This window comes from Vulpes lagopus, chromosome 8 (assembly GCF_018345385.1).
Source record: "Vulpes lagopus strain Blue_001 chromosome 8, ASM1834538v1, whole genome shotgun sequence".
Taxonomy (NCBI): Eukaryota; Metazoa; Chordata; class Mammalia; order Carnivora; family Canidae; genus Vulpes; species Vulpes lagopus.
The window spans coordinates 87,572,727-87,591,930 of NC_054831.1; the positions used below are offsets into that span (position 1 = coordinate 87,572,727).

Below are 19,204 nucleotides of genomic sequence, written 5' to 3' on the forward strand. Positions count from 1 at the left end.
GAAATCTCAAGAGTACTATGTTACAGGCACCTCGGTGGCACAGTTGGCTATGCTTCTGACTCTTGGCATCAGCTCAGGTTATGATCTCAGGGTCCTGGGATCAAGCCCCGCATCAGGCTCCCTGCTCAGCACACAGTCTGCTTAAGATGCTCTCTCTGCCCTTCCCCCAATTCCTGTGCATGCTTTCCTTTCTCTAAATAAATCTTAAAAAAAAAAATTGTACTGTGTTATGAAAACCGTAGGTAGATGCTGTTACAAAACAGGATCGTGGTGTCCAGCACAGGGCTCTGTACAGGTCACTCACCGGAAGTGTCCACTTAATTTAACAAGAAGGTAATTGGTAACCTTGAAAAGATGTCAGTGGAGTGTAGTCAGAAACCAGTGATTCTCCAAGGTCCAAGAGTTGCCTCATCATATCTTCTAAATGGCTCTCACACCTATCTCTGTACTTCCTTCTCCACTGCCACCATTCCAGTCCATGCTTGTGCTACTACTTGCCTTCACCTTTGTCAATGGCTTGACTACCTTTCCACGTAATCTTTTTCTGCAACTCTTCTCCCTTAAATAAGACAAAGCAATATTTAACCTGTCCTACACATGACGCCGAGTAGTTTTTCTAAGATATAGCTTAGAGCAAAGCAATCCTGGCTCAGAAACATAATGGTTCTCTACTGCCTTTAAGAGAAAATCTGACCTCCTTAGCATGACAAAGTCTTATTACTTTGTCCTAATCTGTGTGTCTAGCCATTTTGCTCCCACTCCTAATAGCCCACACTCCACACGAGTTTGTTAAAAAAAAAAAAAAAAAAAGCTAATATTAAAAAAAGTTTTTTTTTTTAAAGATTTTATTTATTCATGAGAGACAGAGAGGGAGAGAGAGAGAGAGAGAGAGAGAGAGAAAGAGAGAGAGGGGCAGAGACACAGGCAGAGGGAGAAGCAGGCTCCGTGCAGGGAGCCTGACCTGGGACTCGATCCTGGGACTCCAGGAAATCGCCCTGGGCTGAAGGCGGTGCTAAACTGTTGAGCCACCCGGGCTGCCCTCTTTTTTTTTTTTAAACACTTAAGGGCAGCCCGGGTGGCTCAGCGGTTTGGCGCCGCCTTCAGCCCAGGGCGTGATCCTGGAGACCCAGAATCGAGTCCCGCATCCGGCTCCCTGCACGGAGCCTGCTTCTCCTTCTGCCTGTATCTCTGCTTCTCTCTCCCTGTGTCTCTCATGAATAAATAAATAAAATCTTAAAAAAAAATAAACATTTAAAAAGTCAACATTTTAATTATGGGCATGCAGGTGAGAGTAATTATTATTTTTCTATTAAAAAAAGAAGGTCCAGGGCCTCTACTTTCTTTATTCCACCACAGTAAAACAAGTAACACTTGACAAAGAATTGTCACATAACACAGAAACTCCCTTTTGTGCTACGGTGTGAAACACGTGGCTTAAGAAGGCAAAAATGGAGTTTTCATTTTTATTTATTTATTTTAAAGATTTTTGTTTATTTATTCATGAGACACACACAGAAAGGGGCAGAGACATAGGCAGAGGAGAAGCAGGCTCCCTACAGGGATACTGATGCGGGGATCTCAGGTCCTCGGGATCACAACCTGAGCCGAAGGCAGATTTTCAACCACTGAGCCAACCAGGCGCCCCAAAACTGGAGTTTTTAACATTCAATAATGCACTTTATAAATACTAATCTGTTATAGAAAACACGCCACCCTATTATCAGCTCACTTCTTCAATTAGATTCTCAGCTAAGTAAAATGATAAGAAAAAGAACAAAAGAGATAATGGCTTTTTTAAAAGAAGGATTCCCCTTACCAACCCTGAAGAAGCGGTTCAGTGACATCTAACTGGAAAGGGCAGTTTGTACATGCAACTCCCCCCCCTGCTGCCCATATCCACTGTTCAGTTACCTATGGTCCAACCACAGTCCATAAGCAGATGATCCTTCTGAGGTATCATCTTCAGGTCACCAGTAGCCTAGCTACATCATGACACCTGTGTCATTCACCTCACTTCATCTCATAGGCATGTTATCATCTCATAGGCATGTTATCATTTCATATGATCACAAGGAGGGTGAGTACAATACAGTTAAGTTGTTTGGGGAGAGAGAGAAACCACATTCACGTAACTTTTATTACAATTTAATGTTATAATTGTTCTATATTGGGATGCCTGGGTGGCTCAGTAGTTAAGTGTCTGCCATTGGCTCAGGGCGTGATCCTGGCTGGAGTCCTGGGATCGAGTCCCACACATTGGGCTCCCTGCAGGGAACCTGCTTCTCCCTCTGCCTAGGTCTCTGCCTCTTTCTCTCTGTGTCTCTAATGAATAAATAAATAAAATCTTTAAAAAATTGTTCTATATTATTAGTTGCTGTTGTTCATTTCTTACTGTGCCTAACTTATAAATTAGAGTTTATTATAGGTAAGTATCTTATAGGAAAAAAAGTTTAGTTATGGTTGGGTGCTACCCAGTTTCAGGCATCCACTCTTAGAACATATACACTGGGGATAAGGAGGCACTACAGGACTACACTAAACCAGCAAGTGTCAGAGCTTTCCAGTTATACACGTGTTTATTAGGAAAATAATTATATGGGTCAAAAGCCATTTAAGACTTTCAGATCAATTTTAATCCACACAGATCAAAGGGAAATGTGACACATCTGAGCAATGTGTTGAAGATGACCTAACACATTGAGCACATTATGTCATTTTAGGCAGAGCTGTATCCCTCACAACATTTTTTTTTTTTTACTATTCTAAGATTTTGCACAATCATACACATGGACAAAGACCCAAATGCTTAATGCAGTGCAGTGATGATAAAATATGCTTACCAAAGATGTTGCCCTTTTATAATTTACTATGGTTGGCTTGGTGAATGAAATTAATTATATATAAATATATGTTTATTATGTAAGGCTATATAAATGATGTATAAATGTAATTATCCTAGGATCAATCATCAAAAGATTAAGGTGCACTTTATAAACCCTACACCCAAAATAAGTAATATTTATGAAGAATCTTACTGAGACTGATAAAGAAAAATTTACCATTGTGAACTTAAAATTTCAATGAGTTAATCCTTGTTAACTTCTGACTCCCCCAAAACGAATAGCCTACTGTTGACCAGAAGCCTTACTAAAAACGTAAAGTCAATTAACACATATTCTTTATGTTTTATGTATTATATCCTGTATTTGTAGAATAAAGCTAGAGAAAAGATACTATTAAGAAAATCATAAGGATGAGAAAAAACATTTGAGTACTGTACTGCATTTATCAAAAAAAAAGAAATCTACATATAAGTTACCTGCCCAGTTCAAACTTGGTTGTTCAAGGGTCAGCTATAGTAGCATGAATTGATTATTCTGGACATATCTTCCTTGTTTGTAGAGGAATGCCATGAAGTCTGTTTTTTTTTTTTTTTTTTTGAGACTTTATTTATTCAGGAGAGACAGAGAGAGTGAGAGAGGCGAAACACAGGCAGAGGGAGAAGCAGGCTCCATGCAGGGAGCCTGACGCAACTCAATCCTGGGTCTCCAGAATCACGCCCTGGGCTGAAGGCAGTGCTAAACCGCTGAGCCACCTGGGCTGTCCCTGTTCCTCTTCTGTAGCTGTAATTTAGCACTGACCCCAAACAAATGCCTTGTAACAGAGGGGATTTTTTTTTTTTTAAGATTTTATTTATCTTTGAGAAACAAAGAGAGGGGCAGAGACATAGAGGGAGAAGCAGGCTTCCTGTGGGAAACCTTGATCCTAGGACCCCGGGATCACAACCTGAGACAAAGGCAGACGCTCAACCGCTGAGCCACCTAGGTGCCCCAAAGGGTACTTCTTTAAGTGGGAAACAAAAGACAAAAATTAGGAAAAAATGATGAAAGGAAGAAACTTCCTAAGTAAAAGTGAACATACTGTAAAGATAGTAATGACTTATAATGCTAGTAGGAGGGTTAAAAGACAAAAGTAGTAAAATCAATTGTATCTAGAAAAAAGTAGTCAAGGATACTCAAAATAAAAAGTTATAAAATATGACAATATATACATAAAATGTGGGAGCAAAAATGAATTTCTTTTAGAATGTGTTCAAACCTAAATGACCATCATCTTAACATAGACTACTATGTACTTAGGATGTTATATATGAACTTTGTGGCAAACAGAAACCAAAAACCTATAATAGATACACAAAAAATAAGGAGAAAGGAAGCCAAGTATAACATTGAAGAAACTCACCAATCATAAGAGAGCAAGAGAAGAGGAAAGAACAGAGAACATTTTACAAAAACAACCAGGCAGTAAAGTACATGGCTATCAATATGTACTTTAAATGTAAAAGGTCTGAATGCTCCAATCCAAAGACATAGAGTGTGTTCAAGAAAAATGGCAGAGGAGAGACTCCTGAGCTCACCTTATCCCACAGACATACCAGGTAACAGCTACATATATGCAGCCAACTCTGAAAACGACCTGTGACTGCCAGAACCGACCTCCCACAGCTAATTGAAGAGAAGAGGCCATGTAGAAAAGAGTAGGAGAACTGGGATATGGTTGGGAACCAAAGCCCTGGCAAGACTAACCACAGCTGGGAGGAATAGCATATCATGGAGAAGCACGAGGTTCAAACCCCATACCAGGCACCCCCAGCACCAGGGACCTTCCACTGAAAGAAGAGTCCCTATATCTGGCTTTCAAAACCAGTGAGGTGAGGCTCAACTTCAGGAGCTTTTAAAATCATTAGGACTTAAAACTCTGGATACTTCAAAAATCAGTGGGCTCAATGGAACAGTACAAAGAGACCAGAAATAAACCCATATTTACATGGTTAATTAACTTATGACAAGTGAGGCAAGAGTGTACAATGGGGAAAAGACAGTCTCTTCAATAAATGGTGCTGGGAAAGCTGGAGAGCTACATGCAAAAGAATGAAGCTGGACCACTTTCTCACACCATATATAAAAATAAACTCAAAACAGATTAAAGACCTAAATGTAAGACCTGAAACCATAAAACTCCTAGAAGAAAACAAGGCAATAATCTGACATAGGCCTTAGGAACATTTTTCTATGTAGGTCTCCATAGGCAAGGGAAACAAAAGCAAAAAATAAACTATTGGGACTAAACCAAAATAAAATGCTTTTGCACAGAGAAAGAAACAGTCAACAAAAAGAAAAGGCAACCTATTGAGTGGGAGAAGATATTCACAAATGATATACCTGGTAAGGGGTTTATATCCAAAATATATAAATAACCTCCACAACTTAGCGCGCGCACACACACACACACACACACACACACACCAAAACCAAATAGCTGGCTCAGTGGGTAGAGCATGTGACTCTTGATCTCAGGGTCAGGAGTTTAAGCCCCACTTTGGATATGGAACCTACTTAAAAATTTTTTTTTTTAATTTTGTTTAAAAAATGGGCAGAGAACCTGAATAGGCATTCTTCCAAAGATGACATACAAATTGCCAAAAGAAACACGAAAGTGCTCAGCATCACTAATCATCAGGGAAATACATATCCAAACCATAATGAGGTGGTAGGATACACCAGTCAGAATGGCTAGCTAGCATCACAAAGAAACAAGTACTGGTGAGGATGCAGAGAAAGAGAACCCTTGTGCACTGTTGGTGGAATGTAAATTGGTACAACCATTTTCTTCAAAACACTAAAAACAGAATTATCATATGGTCCAGTAATTCCACTACTGGCTATTTACCCAAAGAAAACAAAAACACTAATTTGATAAGATATATGCAGCTCTATGTTTACTACAGCATTATTTACAATAGCTAAATATGGAAGTAACCTATGCACCCATCAATAGATGAATAGGGAAGATGTGTATACACAAACATGCACCCCAGAATAAAACTCAGCCTTGAAAAAGAATGAGGTCTTGCCATTTGCAACTACATGGCGAGACCTAGAGAGTATTAGCTAAGTGAAATACATCAGATAGAGGAAGACAAATATATGATTTCACTTACATGTGGCATCTAAAAAACAAGAGCAATAAACAAAAAAGCAGCGATAGACCCATGAATAGACAACAGATGGTTCCCAGAAGAATTGGGGATGGGCAAAATGGGTGAAGGGGGAGTAGGAGGTAGAGATTTCCAGTTATGGAATGGATAAACCATGGGGATGAAAGGTATAGCACAGGGAATGTAGTTGATAATATTGTAATAGTGGTGACAACTGGTAGCTGCACTTGTGGTGAACATAGTATAACTACCTGAAATTAATGTAACATTGCATCAACTATACTTCAATTATAAAAAAAAAAAGAATTTTCTTAATTAGAAAAAAACCATTTTCATTCATATTGCTGAAATCTCAACATCTTCTATAATATGTATTTTTTTAAAGATTTATTCACTTTTAAAGAGAGTGCCCACATGCACATGTGCACAAGTTGGGAGGAGGGGCAGAGGGGGAGGGAGAGAATCTGTAGCAGACTCCTCACTGAGCATGGAGCCCAATACCTCACAACTCCTGAGACCTCACAACTCCTGAGATCATGAACAAACCGAACCCAGGGGTCAGATGCCAAAGTGACTGACCCCTGGCCCTATAATAGGTACTTATCTTTTTTTATGTGCTGTGTTTAATTTTCAGCCACAAAATATTATTCATATCTAAATGTGACAGAGTACTTCTATAATGTTCACAGCTATAATATTACCAATTGTTCTCAGAAGACATGAAGTATTTGGAGGTCTTTATCAAAATACAGATAACCAATTCCAGGTCTCCAAATTCTGATTCGTAAGCCTGGAAGAAGCCATAGAACTTCCCAGATAGGCTGGTCCGAGTGCAGTGGTGCTTACAATTAATAGAACTTCCCAGATATTCTGATGTGTTGATTAGCTTATAGGATCCATTTTTCACTCATCACAGTCTTTGCAGCAATCCAAGGGGACAGAACACACAATTTACATGTTACATACTTGGGGGATATAACATAATTTCTGTTTGGAGCCTCTGTTGTTGCTAATTGTTTAGTTTAATTCAAAGATACATGTTTTTGTTTTGTTTTGTTTTTGGTAAACTGCCATAGATAATTTTTAGAGATAAAAGCCAATTTCTTAGTACTGTTTACATCATCACCTGCCCTGATTTTTAACCCACTGCTATATTTTAAATTGGGTAAAGTATCATTGTCTGAAATGGCAAACGCTAATCCCAGTTTTGACTTGCTTTTCTAGCTTTCAAGAAGAAAGGAGTTTCGCATTATTTTAGTTCCTTCAACACTGGCAAAAATAGAGATGTTCAAACCTAAACTTTCTAGGATTTATTCTGTCTGCAATGTAGACAGAACCATAGGATGTATTAACTTGAAATAGGTCCAAGGAGTTCCTCAATAATAACATTAAAATACTGCAAGTATGTGTGCTTTGTGAGGTTTTTTTCTTGAGGAGAAATTCAACTACTTTCATGGCCCAAGAAAGCTTAAAAACCCTGATCCAGGGATCAAAATGGAAAGGGTCACTAAAATATACTGTACACACAAAAATTATTTTCATATTTTAACAATGAAAGAAGCATGGGCTATCGAAAATCAAACATCTTTCTGTTTTGGACTTGCGGTTTTAAATTCACCGAAAGGACAGACAAGGATTTAAGTCATCTTATAAAGGGAAATATATATCAACTCAATAAATGTCTTTTTCATCTAAAGAAAACTTACTACTTTGTCTTAATAAAAATCAGATTTTTACATCATGCAGGTAAACCTTGCCCTGAGAGACTTTCAGATATGAAAAGGCATATAAAGGTCAAAGACATAAACTACTATATTACTGTATTCTCAAGTGATAGTATATAGTTTTACTGTAAAAAACAAAATATTTTTCTAACCTTTTAGTGTTCTGTGTTGTTTTTTTAAAGGGAGAACGTGTGCAAGCATGTGCATGCACGGGGGGGGGGGGGGGGGGGGGGGGGGGGAGGAGCAGAAGGAAAGAGAAAGAATCCTAAGCAGGCTCCGTGCCCAGTCCAGCGTGGAGCCCAAGTGGGGCTCAATCTCACAACTCTGAAATTATGACCCATAATTTCCAAACAGAAATTATGAAACTGAATTCAAGACTGGGATACTTAACTGAATGAGCCACTCGGACAAACCCTAGTGTTTTAATTTATCAGATGAATTTTAATTTGGACAAAATTCCCTTCTTCATAAAATTTACAAGTAAAAAAATCCTCAAAAATCTTTTAGCAACCTTCCAATTAGCAACTGGATTCCACATAACTGTTCTAATCTTAATAAAAAAATAAGCACAGGCATTCGAGTTGTGAATACAATATAACAGAATACTCAAAACCACCATTAGGTCTTGGCCAGTTTTTCAATAAAAAGTTGTACAGAGTTTGGCAGCGTCCACTTTTCATGCAGGGATGACATTCAGCTGGGTTAGGTGGTTCAATGAGTCACCAGCTCCAAACAAATGCTTTGGACATAATACACTTTTAGAGACAAGATATTTTCTAAGATTTCTGTTTATCTTATAGAAATAAAAAAATAAAAATAATTAAGTTTTTATATTATATAACATTCTCCCTGCAAATAGTATCGGACAGAGTAAATACTGTGGAAGTATGTCAGCGGAAATCCCAAATATAATGCCAAATAAATCAGACAAGGTGACAGCAGGCCAGTTTGAAAGACTCCTTTTATTAAAACTGTCTTTTAAAAACTGTCATTATTACAGGAGAGGGACAGCAGAGCCAATGTAACAGTACTAGTAACTTCTGGGGGTAGTGACAAGATTCTGTAAGCCTGAAAAGATCTTCTGCAGCACTTAATAAGTGAGTACAGTTGTGCCTTTTCTCCATGTTTAAAAGAAACGGAAATGAACAAGTTAAAAGGCATTTTCTGAACCCTGACTGCGAATCACAAGCCTAAACTTACTTGACGCCAGCTGGCACAACGCCCATTTACAGTAAGTTGTTTACTCCCTGTCCACCAATCACACCACAGAGAAAAAGTGCCTTCAGCCAGAGTTAGGGGGTCTTTTCAAGACAGAACAACAGAGAAAGAGAAGTTTATAAGCTTTATTAAATTCTTAGAGGTATTATTTTTAATTCTGCTCCCAAATATCCCAATCCAGTTTCCATAACCTCAGCACTTTTAACTCCACATAATTATCTTTCAACAGCCAATCTGAAAAATAATAATTCATCAGTGGCATGGGTAGTGTCTTCTGATCATTTTAAGTGCGTTCTTAATGTAACTTTTAAAGGCCACAATGTCTGCCTTAAAATGGATTTTAACTTTAAATTAGACTGAAACCTTTAAATGAACAATATTTAGCATAAAAACTGAGAACGGTAAAAGAAACAGAATGTCCAGAGGAATAGAAAACAGAAAAAGTGAACTCTGAGTATCAAGAGAGAAATAGGTATGAGAAACGACAATTCAAGTAAGTGATTCCAGGACTGGCCCCAGAAGTCACGTTTGCTGATTTGCCCTTGGGCCTCTTCCCACCCACATGGACCAGCTCAAGGAAAACTAGTAAGAAACTGTTTTCTCACGGCCAAACTTGTCTCCTATAGCTGTTCCCTAAATGTCTTTCTAAGTGACATGCCATTGCTGGCATCAGTTGCTTGGGAAAGTTCAGAGCCTATCTCCCATCGGTGTGTTCAAGGAGGGTTCAAATGAGTAAAAGACATAAAAAGAGATCATCTCAGATTTTCTCATCAACATCAACTTGATCCTAAGAAACAAAACAAGCAGCATTATATTTTACCAATAACAATACTGATTTTATTGGAATCTGGAACGCAAACAGATGATTTCAAGCAATCTAACCTTATAAAACTGTATGGCATTACTTAAGAGCTAATAAAGAAATCCTCAAGTATGAAGTGGACACCTTGAGCTCTAGCCTGGCTGTGCAAAGTCCCCACAGCTGTGGCATGTCTCTGTAGCCGGGGAGGGGAGGGGGGGGACCTGCCTGCAAACCACCTGGTGACAAGTCCCCAAAATGAAATCAGCCCTATTTTTTACTTTTAAAACAGAATCTGTCTTCCTTTGCTAACATGAATTTTCAACAGACCTCAGCTCAAAGGGCCCTACAAATGAGAACTACTTTTTAAGCCACACATCTGGATTGTTTCCCTCACCCCCAACCCCGTTTTAAGTATACTATGTCCAGTGGCTGCAATGTTTGGTCCTATAATACTACTACTGCTATGTATTTTACTTTTGTGTATTTCTCATAATTCCTATTTCTTCAAAAAAGATCATGTGCAAATTCTATCAAAATAAAATAATAAATTATCATATACTACATTCCAAATATTTTCTGGTTGGGGGGGCAGGTAACAAATTCAGTATGACATACTTAGCCTTCTTTTATAGGAGGCTCAAACAAAAAAGAATATACACAGAAAGTACTGGGAGTAGGCACAGGTCAAAGGGCATGTTGTTTCTAAGATCATACTAGGGTCTGAGGTTTAGACTTCATTCAGTAAGTAACAAAAATAAAATTATATCTTTGTTACAATAGTTAATAGCTGGAGAGGTGCCAGACTCATGGCCTTGGCAATTATATGGTTTGTAAACAGGATTTCAAAATAATGCTGAAGCAGCAGTAGTACTTCCTCACTTTCTCAGTCACTTCTGAATCCAAAGGGAAAAAATAATCAACTATGCATGAAATAAGTTGAAAGTTTTATTTTATATGTGTAATGGATTCCTAGAGCATTTGCTATGGGAAAGTAGGTTGATTCGTGAACACAATGATAGCTTGAGAGTAAGATTATGCATACCACTGACAAAGGATATTCAAATTTAACAGGTTCATAATAATTATTGTCAAATTTTAACTATTACTCTTTAATAATTATTATAGGAATAGTTCCATTTCTCAAGTTTCTAACTTTTTCTAACTTATTTTGATTTTAACCAATGAAAAATACAAAAATGAAAAACACCATTTCATTAGTTTAATAAAACTATTCTATACAAAATGGAGCATCAAAGCATTAGAAGTCTGAACCTGAAGAAAATCAAAAGATGCTCATTCTACTTATTAAATGAAAATTCTTCAATTAAAATATTTAAATGGTCAACACAATATTATAAACCAAATTCAACAATACATTAAAAGGATCATACAAGATAATAAAGTGGGATTTATTCCAGGGATACAGATTCAACATCTGCAAATCAAACAGTGATTTGCACATTAATAAAACTAAGAAAAATCATATGATCATCTCAATAGATGGACAAAATGCATCTGACAAAATTCAACATCCATTTAGATTAAAAGCTCAACAAGGTGAGTATAGAAGCAACATACCCCACCATAATAAAGGTATTTGTCTATCAGCTGACATCTTAATAGAATGCGGAAAGTTTTCCCTCTAAGATCAAGAAAAGGCAAAGATGCCCCCTCTCTCCACTTTTATTCAGTATACTAATGGAAGTCCTAGTTATAGCAAGTAGGCAATAAAAAGAAAGAAAAGGCATCCAAATTGAAAAGGAAGGCAGTGCGGCTCGGAGCCCGCCAGCCACGGTCTCGGGCGCCAGCTACGCCGCTGCCGCTGTCACTATGGCCCATTACAAAGCCGCCGACTCGAAGCGCGAGCAGTTCCGGAGGTACTTGGAGAAGTCGGGGGGTGCTGGACACGCTGACCAAGGTATTGGTAGCCTTATATGAAGAACCAGAGAAACCTAATAGTGCTTTGGATTTCTTAAAGCATCACTTAGGAGCTGCTACCCCAGAAAATCCAGAAATAGAGCTGCTTCGCCTAGAATTGGCAGAAATGAAAGAAAAATATGAAGCTATTGTAGAAGAAAATAAAAAACTGAAAACAAAGCTTGCTCAGTATGAACCACCTCAGGAGGAGAAGCGTGCTGAATAGGATTCTTCTCAGTTGAAAAGACACTGAAAAAATGGTTTTGTATGACTTGAATAGTTTGTATAGTATATAATCTTTTCTGAACAGATGCTCTAGAACTCTTTTAATATGTTGAATTCACCTATCACACTTTAACTGTTATAAACACATATACTTAGAATCACCAATAAAAACTCAATATAACTTTCTTTGGGTCTTAAAAGCAGGAGAATCCACAGTGAATCCTGAAAAAAAATCTAAACACAGCCATCTAATTCATTATCTTAAAGGACATTGTTATTAGTCTGACTAGGAATGATGGTACTGGTTGTATATAGGCCAAGAAGTTCAGCATGGAGCTGTTCCTTGGTTTAGTGCAGGATGTGAGCACAGGTACAGTCATTCCTTAAAATGAAGAGGACACTGTTGTTTATATCCTCTGTAGGCAGCTGGAGAGATCTGTGTGACAGAAGATGCTTTTGCACGGGTTCCCATGAATATCGTACTCTTGTTTATATAATGTGGAACAAATAACTCTTCTTTGCCACCACTTTGCCTTAGATAACCATGTGTGTGCCAGTTTGAACTCTGACACCACGTTTCCTTCTATGCAATCATGCCCTATCTGATAATGTTGCCTTGCTTTGCTCTGTGCTTCAGTGGGTTCCAGCTGCACATTGGCCTATGTTGTTTTTCAATTTGCTATACTAGCAGTACCCTGATTGTAATTTATATACCTTCAAACAGGATCACACTGTTCCCCTGTATTACTTAGTTGCTTAATTGATTGAGCACAGAACTGAGGCAATATAAATTTCTGGGTTCACGCACAAGCTGGGATAAGAAGGGAATGAGCCATATATCGTGGAGAATTATAGTTTGCGGGTATAATTATATAGTGCTTTTTTTCCCCTCAAAGTATTTTTCTAGCCTTGAATTCATTTTATCTTCATTATCCCTGTGAAGTAGGTAGGGCAGGTATGAGGGGAGGTTGGGTGCTGAATTTTTAGGCCAAAGACTGATATTAATACAAATTCTTCACTAACTATAGAACCTTGGGCACTTCAGTTAACTGCTCTGAGAGTCACTTTCCTCATCTGTTAAAGTGAGAATAATATCAGTGCTGCCTACCTCACAGGGTTGTTGTGAGGGTCAAATGGAATGTATGTGAAAGATCTGTCAATGGTAAAGCACTATATTCTTGAAAAAAAAAAAAACAAATTGAAAGGAAGAAGTAAAACTGTCAATATTTGCAGATAACATGATACTATATAGAGATAACTCTAAAGAACCATCAGAACTAATAAATGAATTCAATAAAGTCCCAGCATACAAAATTAACAAAGAGGAATTGGTTGTGTTTCTAAACACCAATAAGAAGCTTTTGGAAAAAGAAATTAAGAAAACCCTATTTATAATTACGTTAAAAAGAATAAAATACATAGGAATAAACTTAACCAAGAAGGTGAAAGACCTGTACACTGAAAACTCTAATAAGAGAGTGATTAAAAAATTGAAGACAACACAAATAAATAATTTACTGTACTCATGGATCAGAAGAATACTATTAAAATGTCCATACCAGTCAAAGCAACCTACAGATTCAATGCAATCACCATCAAAATACCAATGGCATGTTTCACATAACTGCAACAAAGAATCCTAAAACTTATATGGAACCACAAAGACCCTGAATAGTGTAAACAATTTTAGGAAGAACAAGGTGGAGGGGCGCCTAGGTGGCTCAGGCGGTTAAACATCCCACTCTTGATTTTGGCTCAGGTCATGATCTCAGGGTTATGAGATTGAGCCCTGCAACAGGCTCCATACTCACTGGGGTGTCTGCTTGAGGTGTTCTCTGCCCCTTCCCCTTGTGCCCCCACACGCTCTCTTTGTCTCTGAAACTTCAACAAGAACAAAACAATGTGGAGGAATAATGCTCCTGATTTCAAACTATACTACACAGCTGTAGTAATTCAAATAGTATGGTAATAGCACAAAAAACAGACATAAATCTATAAAGCAGAACAGAGAGCCCAGAAATAAACTCACACAAATATGGTAAATTAATTTATGAAAAAGCAAGAATATACTGTATGATTTCACTAATATGGGGAATCTAAAAAACAAAACAAACAAAAAGTAGAAAAATATGCATAAATACAGACAACTGATGTCTGGCAGAGGCATGGGACAGGAGATGGGCAGAATGCATGAAGGGGAATGGGAAATACAGGCTTCATAAATAAATCACAGGGATGAAAGGTATGGCAGAGGGAATACAGTCAATAATATTGTAATGTTATGTAGTGAGAGTAACTAGACTTATTATGGGGATCATTTTATAATGCCTAAAAATACTGAATTAGTATGATATACACCTGAAACTAACTGCATATTGTATGTCAACTATACCTCCAAGAAAAAAAAAAAAGAAAGAAAAAAAATTTAAGCATTCTGTAATCTTCAGCTTGTAGGTGAACTGAGGAAAGGCAATGTAAGCAGATATCATGAACTACAAATAAGGGAATGCCATGCACTCTTTTCCCCTCTTTTTTCCCCTCCTCAAGTATTTTAAGTTTTCTGAGAAATAACTTCAAAATGGCATTTTGAGCACTCAATAAAAAAGAAAATTCTATGGTAATATGTTAGTTGCTCTCACTGAAAAATATACATCTTTAGAATTTCACTGTCTCACTTTAATTTGGTATTTCTATTCCTAAAGAAATCCTCTCATCTTTCTCCCATTCCTGACCATCCCTTATATAGTTGTTAGACTTCTAGAACTCAAACTAGCTCTGAAATTTTGGTTAATAGTTAACCAAAAAACCTGAGGTAAACAAGAAAAAAGCAGATACTTTCTTTTCTTTTCTTTCTTTCTTAAGAGAGAGCATGCAAGCTGGTGGGTAAGGGGAAGAGGGCGAAAGAAAGAGAATCTTAAGTAGACTCCACAACTGAGCTCCCTCTCATGACCTCAAGACTATTATCTGAGCCCAAATCAAGAGTGGGATGCTTAACCAACCAAGCCACCCAGGCGCCCCAAGCAGATTATTTTCCTGAAAAAATATTTGCTCAAGCAAAATGAACAGTTCTTTCATCTGAAAACAGTTAAGATGTCTTGATCTTTAGGTTATTGCATGCTACTGAATAGGATATTTATTTTTCAGTAAAGGATGTTGGGATTTGGCTACATGGGGCTACAAGGTAGGCATCTCTTCTCTGTGATATCCTCTTTTACCAGCAACTCTTTCCATTCCCTACCCCAATAAACAAAACATATTTATAAGTGTTGTTTTGTTCTTTTGTATTTACACATCCTTTCAAAACTTTTGCTGCCATTTTCCAAAAGTCATCATTATTTAACACTGACTATATAGGGAACTCTCCACCAAAGATGTTTTTCTTAATCATATTCCGCAAGACCCAGGTTATCTCAGCAGTGAATAAGGGCCAAGAGGATACAAGAAAGAAACAAAGGGAGATGAATGGATAAAGAAGATGTGATATATGTATAAAATATTCCACTGTGTATCTATATATATAGATAGATAGATACACAATTCAGCCATCAGAAAGAATGAATACCTACCATTTGCATCAACATGATTGGAACTGGAGAGTATTATGCTGAGAGAAATAAATCAGAGAAAGACAATTATCATATGGTTTCACTCATATGTGGAATATAAGAAACAGCACAGAAGACCATAGGGAAAGGGAGGGAAAACTGAATGGGAAGAAATCAGAGAAGGAAACAAACTGTAAGAGACTCTTAACTATAGGAAACAAACTGAGGGTTGCTGGAGGGGTAAGTGGGTGGGGGGATGGGGTAACTGGGTGATGTGATGAGCCCTGGGTGAATGATGAATCACTGAACTCTACATCTGAAACTAATGATGTACTTTATGTTGGCTAATTGAATTAATTTTTTTTAAGTAAAAGAAAAGAGAAAGAAACAAAGGTTTGGGGACATTGACTTTAACATCAAGCATTCCATATAAGTAAATCATTAATTCTGAAGAGGAAGAGCCTTAATGTCATTTTGATCATGAGTCATGAATATGATGCCATCCTGTGAACACTTCAGCCATTACAATCCTCTAATATCTGATACCATTAAATGTTTATGGAAGGAATTCTATTGTGTAAATGTTGGCAAAGAATTCTGACCACAAGGGTCACCTAACAGTTCTCTTCACCTCAAGTTTTAGTCTACTCTATTCCATTTCTTCCAGGTGTTTTTAACCCCTTACCAGCAAAATCTTTTCTTGTGAAGGATTAGGGCTTATGGAGAACCACCTGGCCTTCTATAAAACAGGTAGAAGTGATATTATACTAAGAAAGTGTATCTTATAAATTCATATTTACAATATTAATCTGTACAGGAAGCAATAGGTGAAATCAGTAAAGTTTTGATGAAACCAGTAAAACTGAAATTGGAAATGTCAGGCTTACCAAACTTTGTATTTTCAACAAAGTTTGGAAACCACTGCCCTAAACCCTCACTTCATCCCCATTATCAGTCCCAAGCTTCATTTCCAAATTTCTGTCAAATCTTCTCCTAAAAATAAAGCCCAAACTTTAATAAGGCCCATCTAAATCTGGACCCTAACATTAGCTCTCACCAATTTCTTACAGCAACTGGCTTTCTTGTAAAAGTATGTTTTCCTAGTGTCCCTCAATATGCCAAGTTCATTCATTCATTAACAAGTATGTTCTCTGTACCTACCTACAGTGGGCCTCTATCTAGATTTTTGCTTATTCTGTCCATTACTGCCTTAGAATTTTCTTCACCTTCCTCAACAATAGCTTTCTCCTTTTACTTCCCAAAGTAATGATTCTTGCCACTTAGAAATTCTGAATTGAGTGTCTTTCATAAGGAATATGCCACAGGGTACAGAGTCAAGACTGCTAAAGGAGAAATGTTCTAAAATACACAATTGCTTCCTCCATTTGGATTTTTTAAAAAATCAAGCTTTTGGGGCACCTGAGTGGCTCAGTCAGTTAAGTGGCTGCCTTCAGCTCAGGTCATGATCCCATAGGCCTGGGATTGAGCCCTGGGTCAGGCTCCTTGTTCAGTAGAGAGTCTGCTTCTCTCTCTCTCTCTCTCAATCTCTCTCAAATAATATAATCTTTTTAAAAAATCAAGCTTTTATTTCTTTTGAAGAAAACAAACCCATTTCTAACTTTCAAAACTAAAGATTTAAGTCCTAAATATTCTATAGAAAAAGCATAAATGAATGTATAGTTTGATTTACATTTTGTGTTTTCACCTTACCCTGTATGATAATTAAAAGTTTAAAAGCCATACTTTGGCATAAAGAAAAGTTCCTACATTGAGGGGGGAAAAAGCACATCTATCCATAGACATGATTAAAAAATAATCATCTAAACTGTTTTTCACATAATATTTGATCAAAATTTTAAGATACACTAAATGCATGACTTCTAATCTCTACCACAATCTATAAATTTAGTTAAAACTACTTCTAGTTTCTTGTATATGATTCAGTTTTGAGAGATATTTAAGAGATATTCTCTGAAAGTTTATGTACTATTAAGCTTTTTTTTTAAAAAAAAAAGTTCATGGGGTGACTGAGTGGCACAGTTGGTTAAGCATCTGACTCTTGGTTTTGGCTCAGGTCGGAATCTCAGGGTGGTGAGATTGAGCCTGACCTCAAGCTCAGAGCTCAGTGCAGAGTCAGCTTAGGTTTCTCTCTCCCTCTGCCCCTCCCCCGAGGTGTGCAAGCACGCTCTTTCTCTGTCTCAAATAAATATATCTATAAACAAATTCATAAGCGATGCCTGTTATGTTTCAGAAAGGACTTGAATCAGCTTTAAAAGACCTATAAAATTTGAGATGGTAATTTAGAAGAGAAAGAAATTTTCAAGCTTATCAATTACATTACTAAAGGAATATATTACTAGACAACTGTTAAATTATTTAAAAACAAAATATTTGGGATATTCAAAGATTCTTATCTTTCTTTACTAGTTAACATAAGCCTAATTTATAATTTTCTACTGCCACATAAAAGGAACATTAATATAAGAAAAAGGAATATGGATGTTTTATCACACAGATGCCAAAACTGATAATGAGGCTTTGTCTCACCTACATCATTTAATGAAACATTAATGACATTGCTCCACCTACTGACGTTACTATGGTTTCTGTTCTCTCATTAAGGGACTCCTGTAAAGTAACTGATAAATAGTAAGCAGAATGACTTCCCAGTTAAATACACGTAAGCACACAGCCTAGCTCTGTTCTGTTGTCTCCACTATAAATTGACAGCTACTGTTGTAAGGAAACCTTAAAAGTTTTGTTTTGATTCTATCCAGTGAAAAAAAAAACAAGTAGAGCACACAAGACTTACTGCATGCTGAGTACAATTTAAACTGAATAAAAATGTCCCACAGAAGAAAGAACAGGGATGAGGTAAAATAATGTTACAGGACACTTCTGCACTGAGCAAAATTACAGCAACTGGAGCGTCTACTGGATATTAGTTTGAAAATGATTCAAGGCTGTTTTTCTTTTTTTTTTTTTTTTAAATTTATTTATGATAGTCACAGAGAGAGAGAGAGGCAGAGACACAGGCAGAGGGAGAAGCAGGCTCCATGCACCGGGAGCCTGATGTGGGATTCGATCCCGGGTCTCCAGGATCGCGCCCTGGGCCAAAGGCAGGCGCCAAACCGCTGCGCCACCCAGGGATCCCCAAGGCTGTTTTTCTAAACTTAAGCAATTTCCTTTTTGATTGTTAGATTAAGCTAGTTTTAATAATCTAATTAGGAATCATTGCTGAATGACAGAAGACCAAACAGGGAGCAGCAATACAGGAATTAACTTCACTGGATTAAAACCTTGCTCTGGATTACAGCATAACTAAAAGGTGTTAAATTTTAATAGCATAATAAAAGGAAAGGAAATGAAAGGTTAATTAGCAGAACTTTTCTATAAATTATTTCCTAGACAATGGAGAGTTCTTGATTTAGTGATAAATATAGGCATTCCCTACTGCTATACAAGACATATTCTTAAAAATCATCTTTGGTGAGTGAGGAGACTTACATTTTACAAGGGGAATGGTGGAATGCTCTATCCTAAGAGAGTTAAAATATATTACAGAATCCCTATTTGTATTTAATTCTCAAGACTCAATATTTAGCGATATATTTCTGTACTTCACAGAGATTCTCTGATTTTTTCCCATTTATTAATGAACAAACATTCCACCTAAGTGTACGGGAGCATAAAGGTGAGGCCAAAATTGATTGGTGCATACTCACATTTCTATTGATGTCCTTATCTTATTAAATATAGAAACCCAAGATTGTTA

The 19,204-nt window shown here is 37.2% G+C and overlaps 2 protein-coding genes across 6 annotated transcripts in view; one reads left to right on the forward strand and one right to left on the reverse strand.

Annotated features, from left to right (window-relative positions):
* NR3C1 (nuclear receptor subfamily 3 group C member 1) overlaps positions 1-19,204 on the reverse strand; it is a 121,614-nt gene that overhangs the window by 64,105 nt on the left and 38,305 nt on the right. The window lies entirely within an intron of this gene.
* Positions 11,152-13,057, forward strand: LOC121497505 (c-Myc-binding protein-like). The gene is given in 2 exon segments (XM_041767207.1): positions 11,152-11,635; positions 11,637-13,057. Coding segments are annotated over 2 exon segments (312 nt in total). The 5' UTR covers positions 11,152-11,572; the 3' UTR covers positions 11,886-13,057.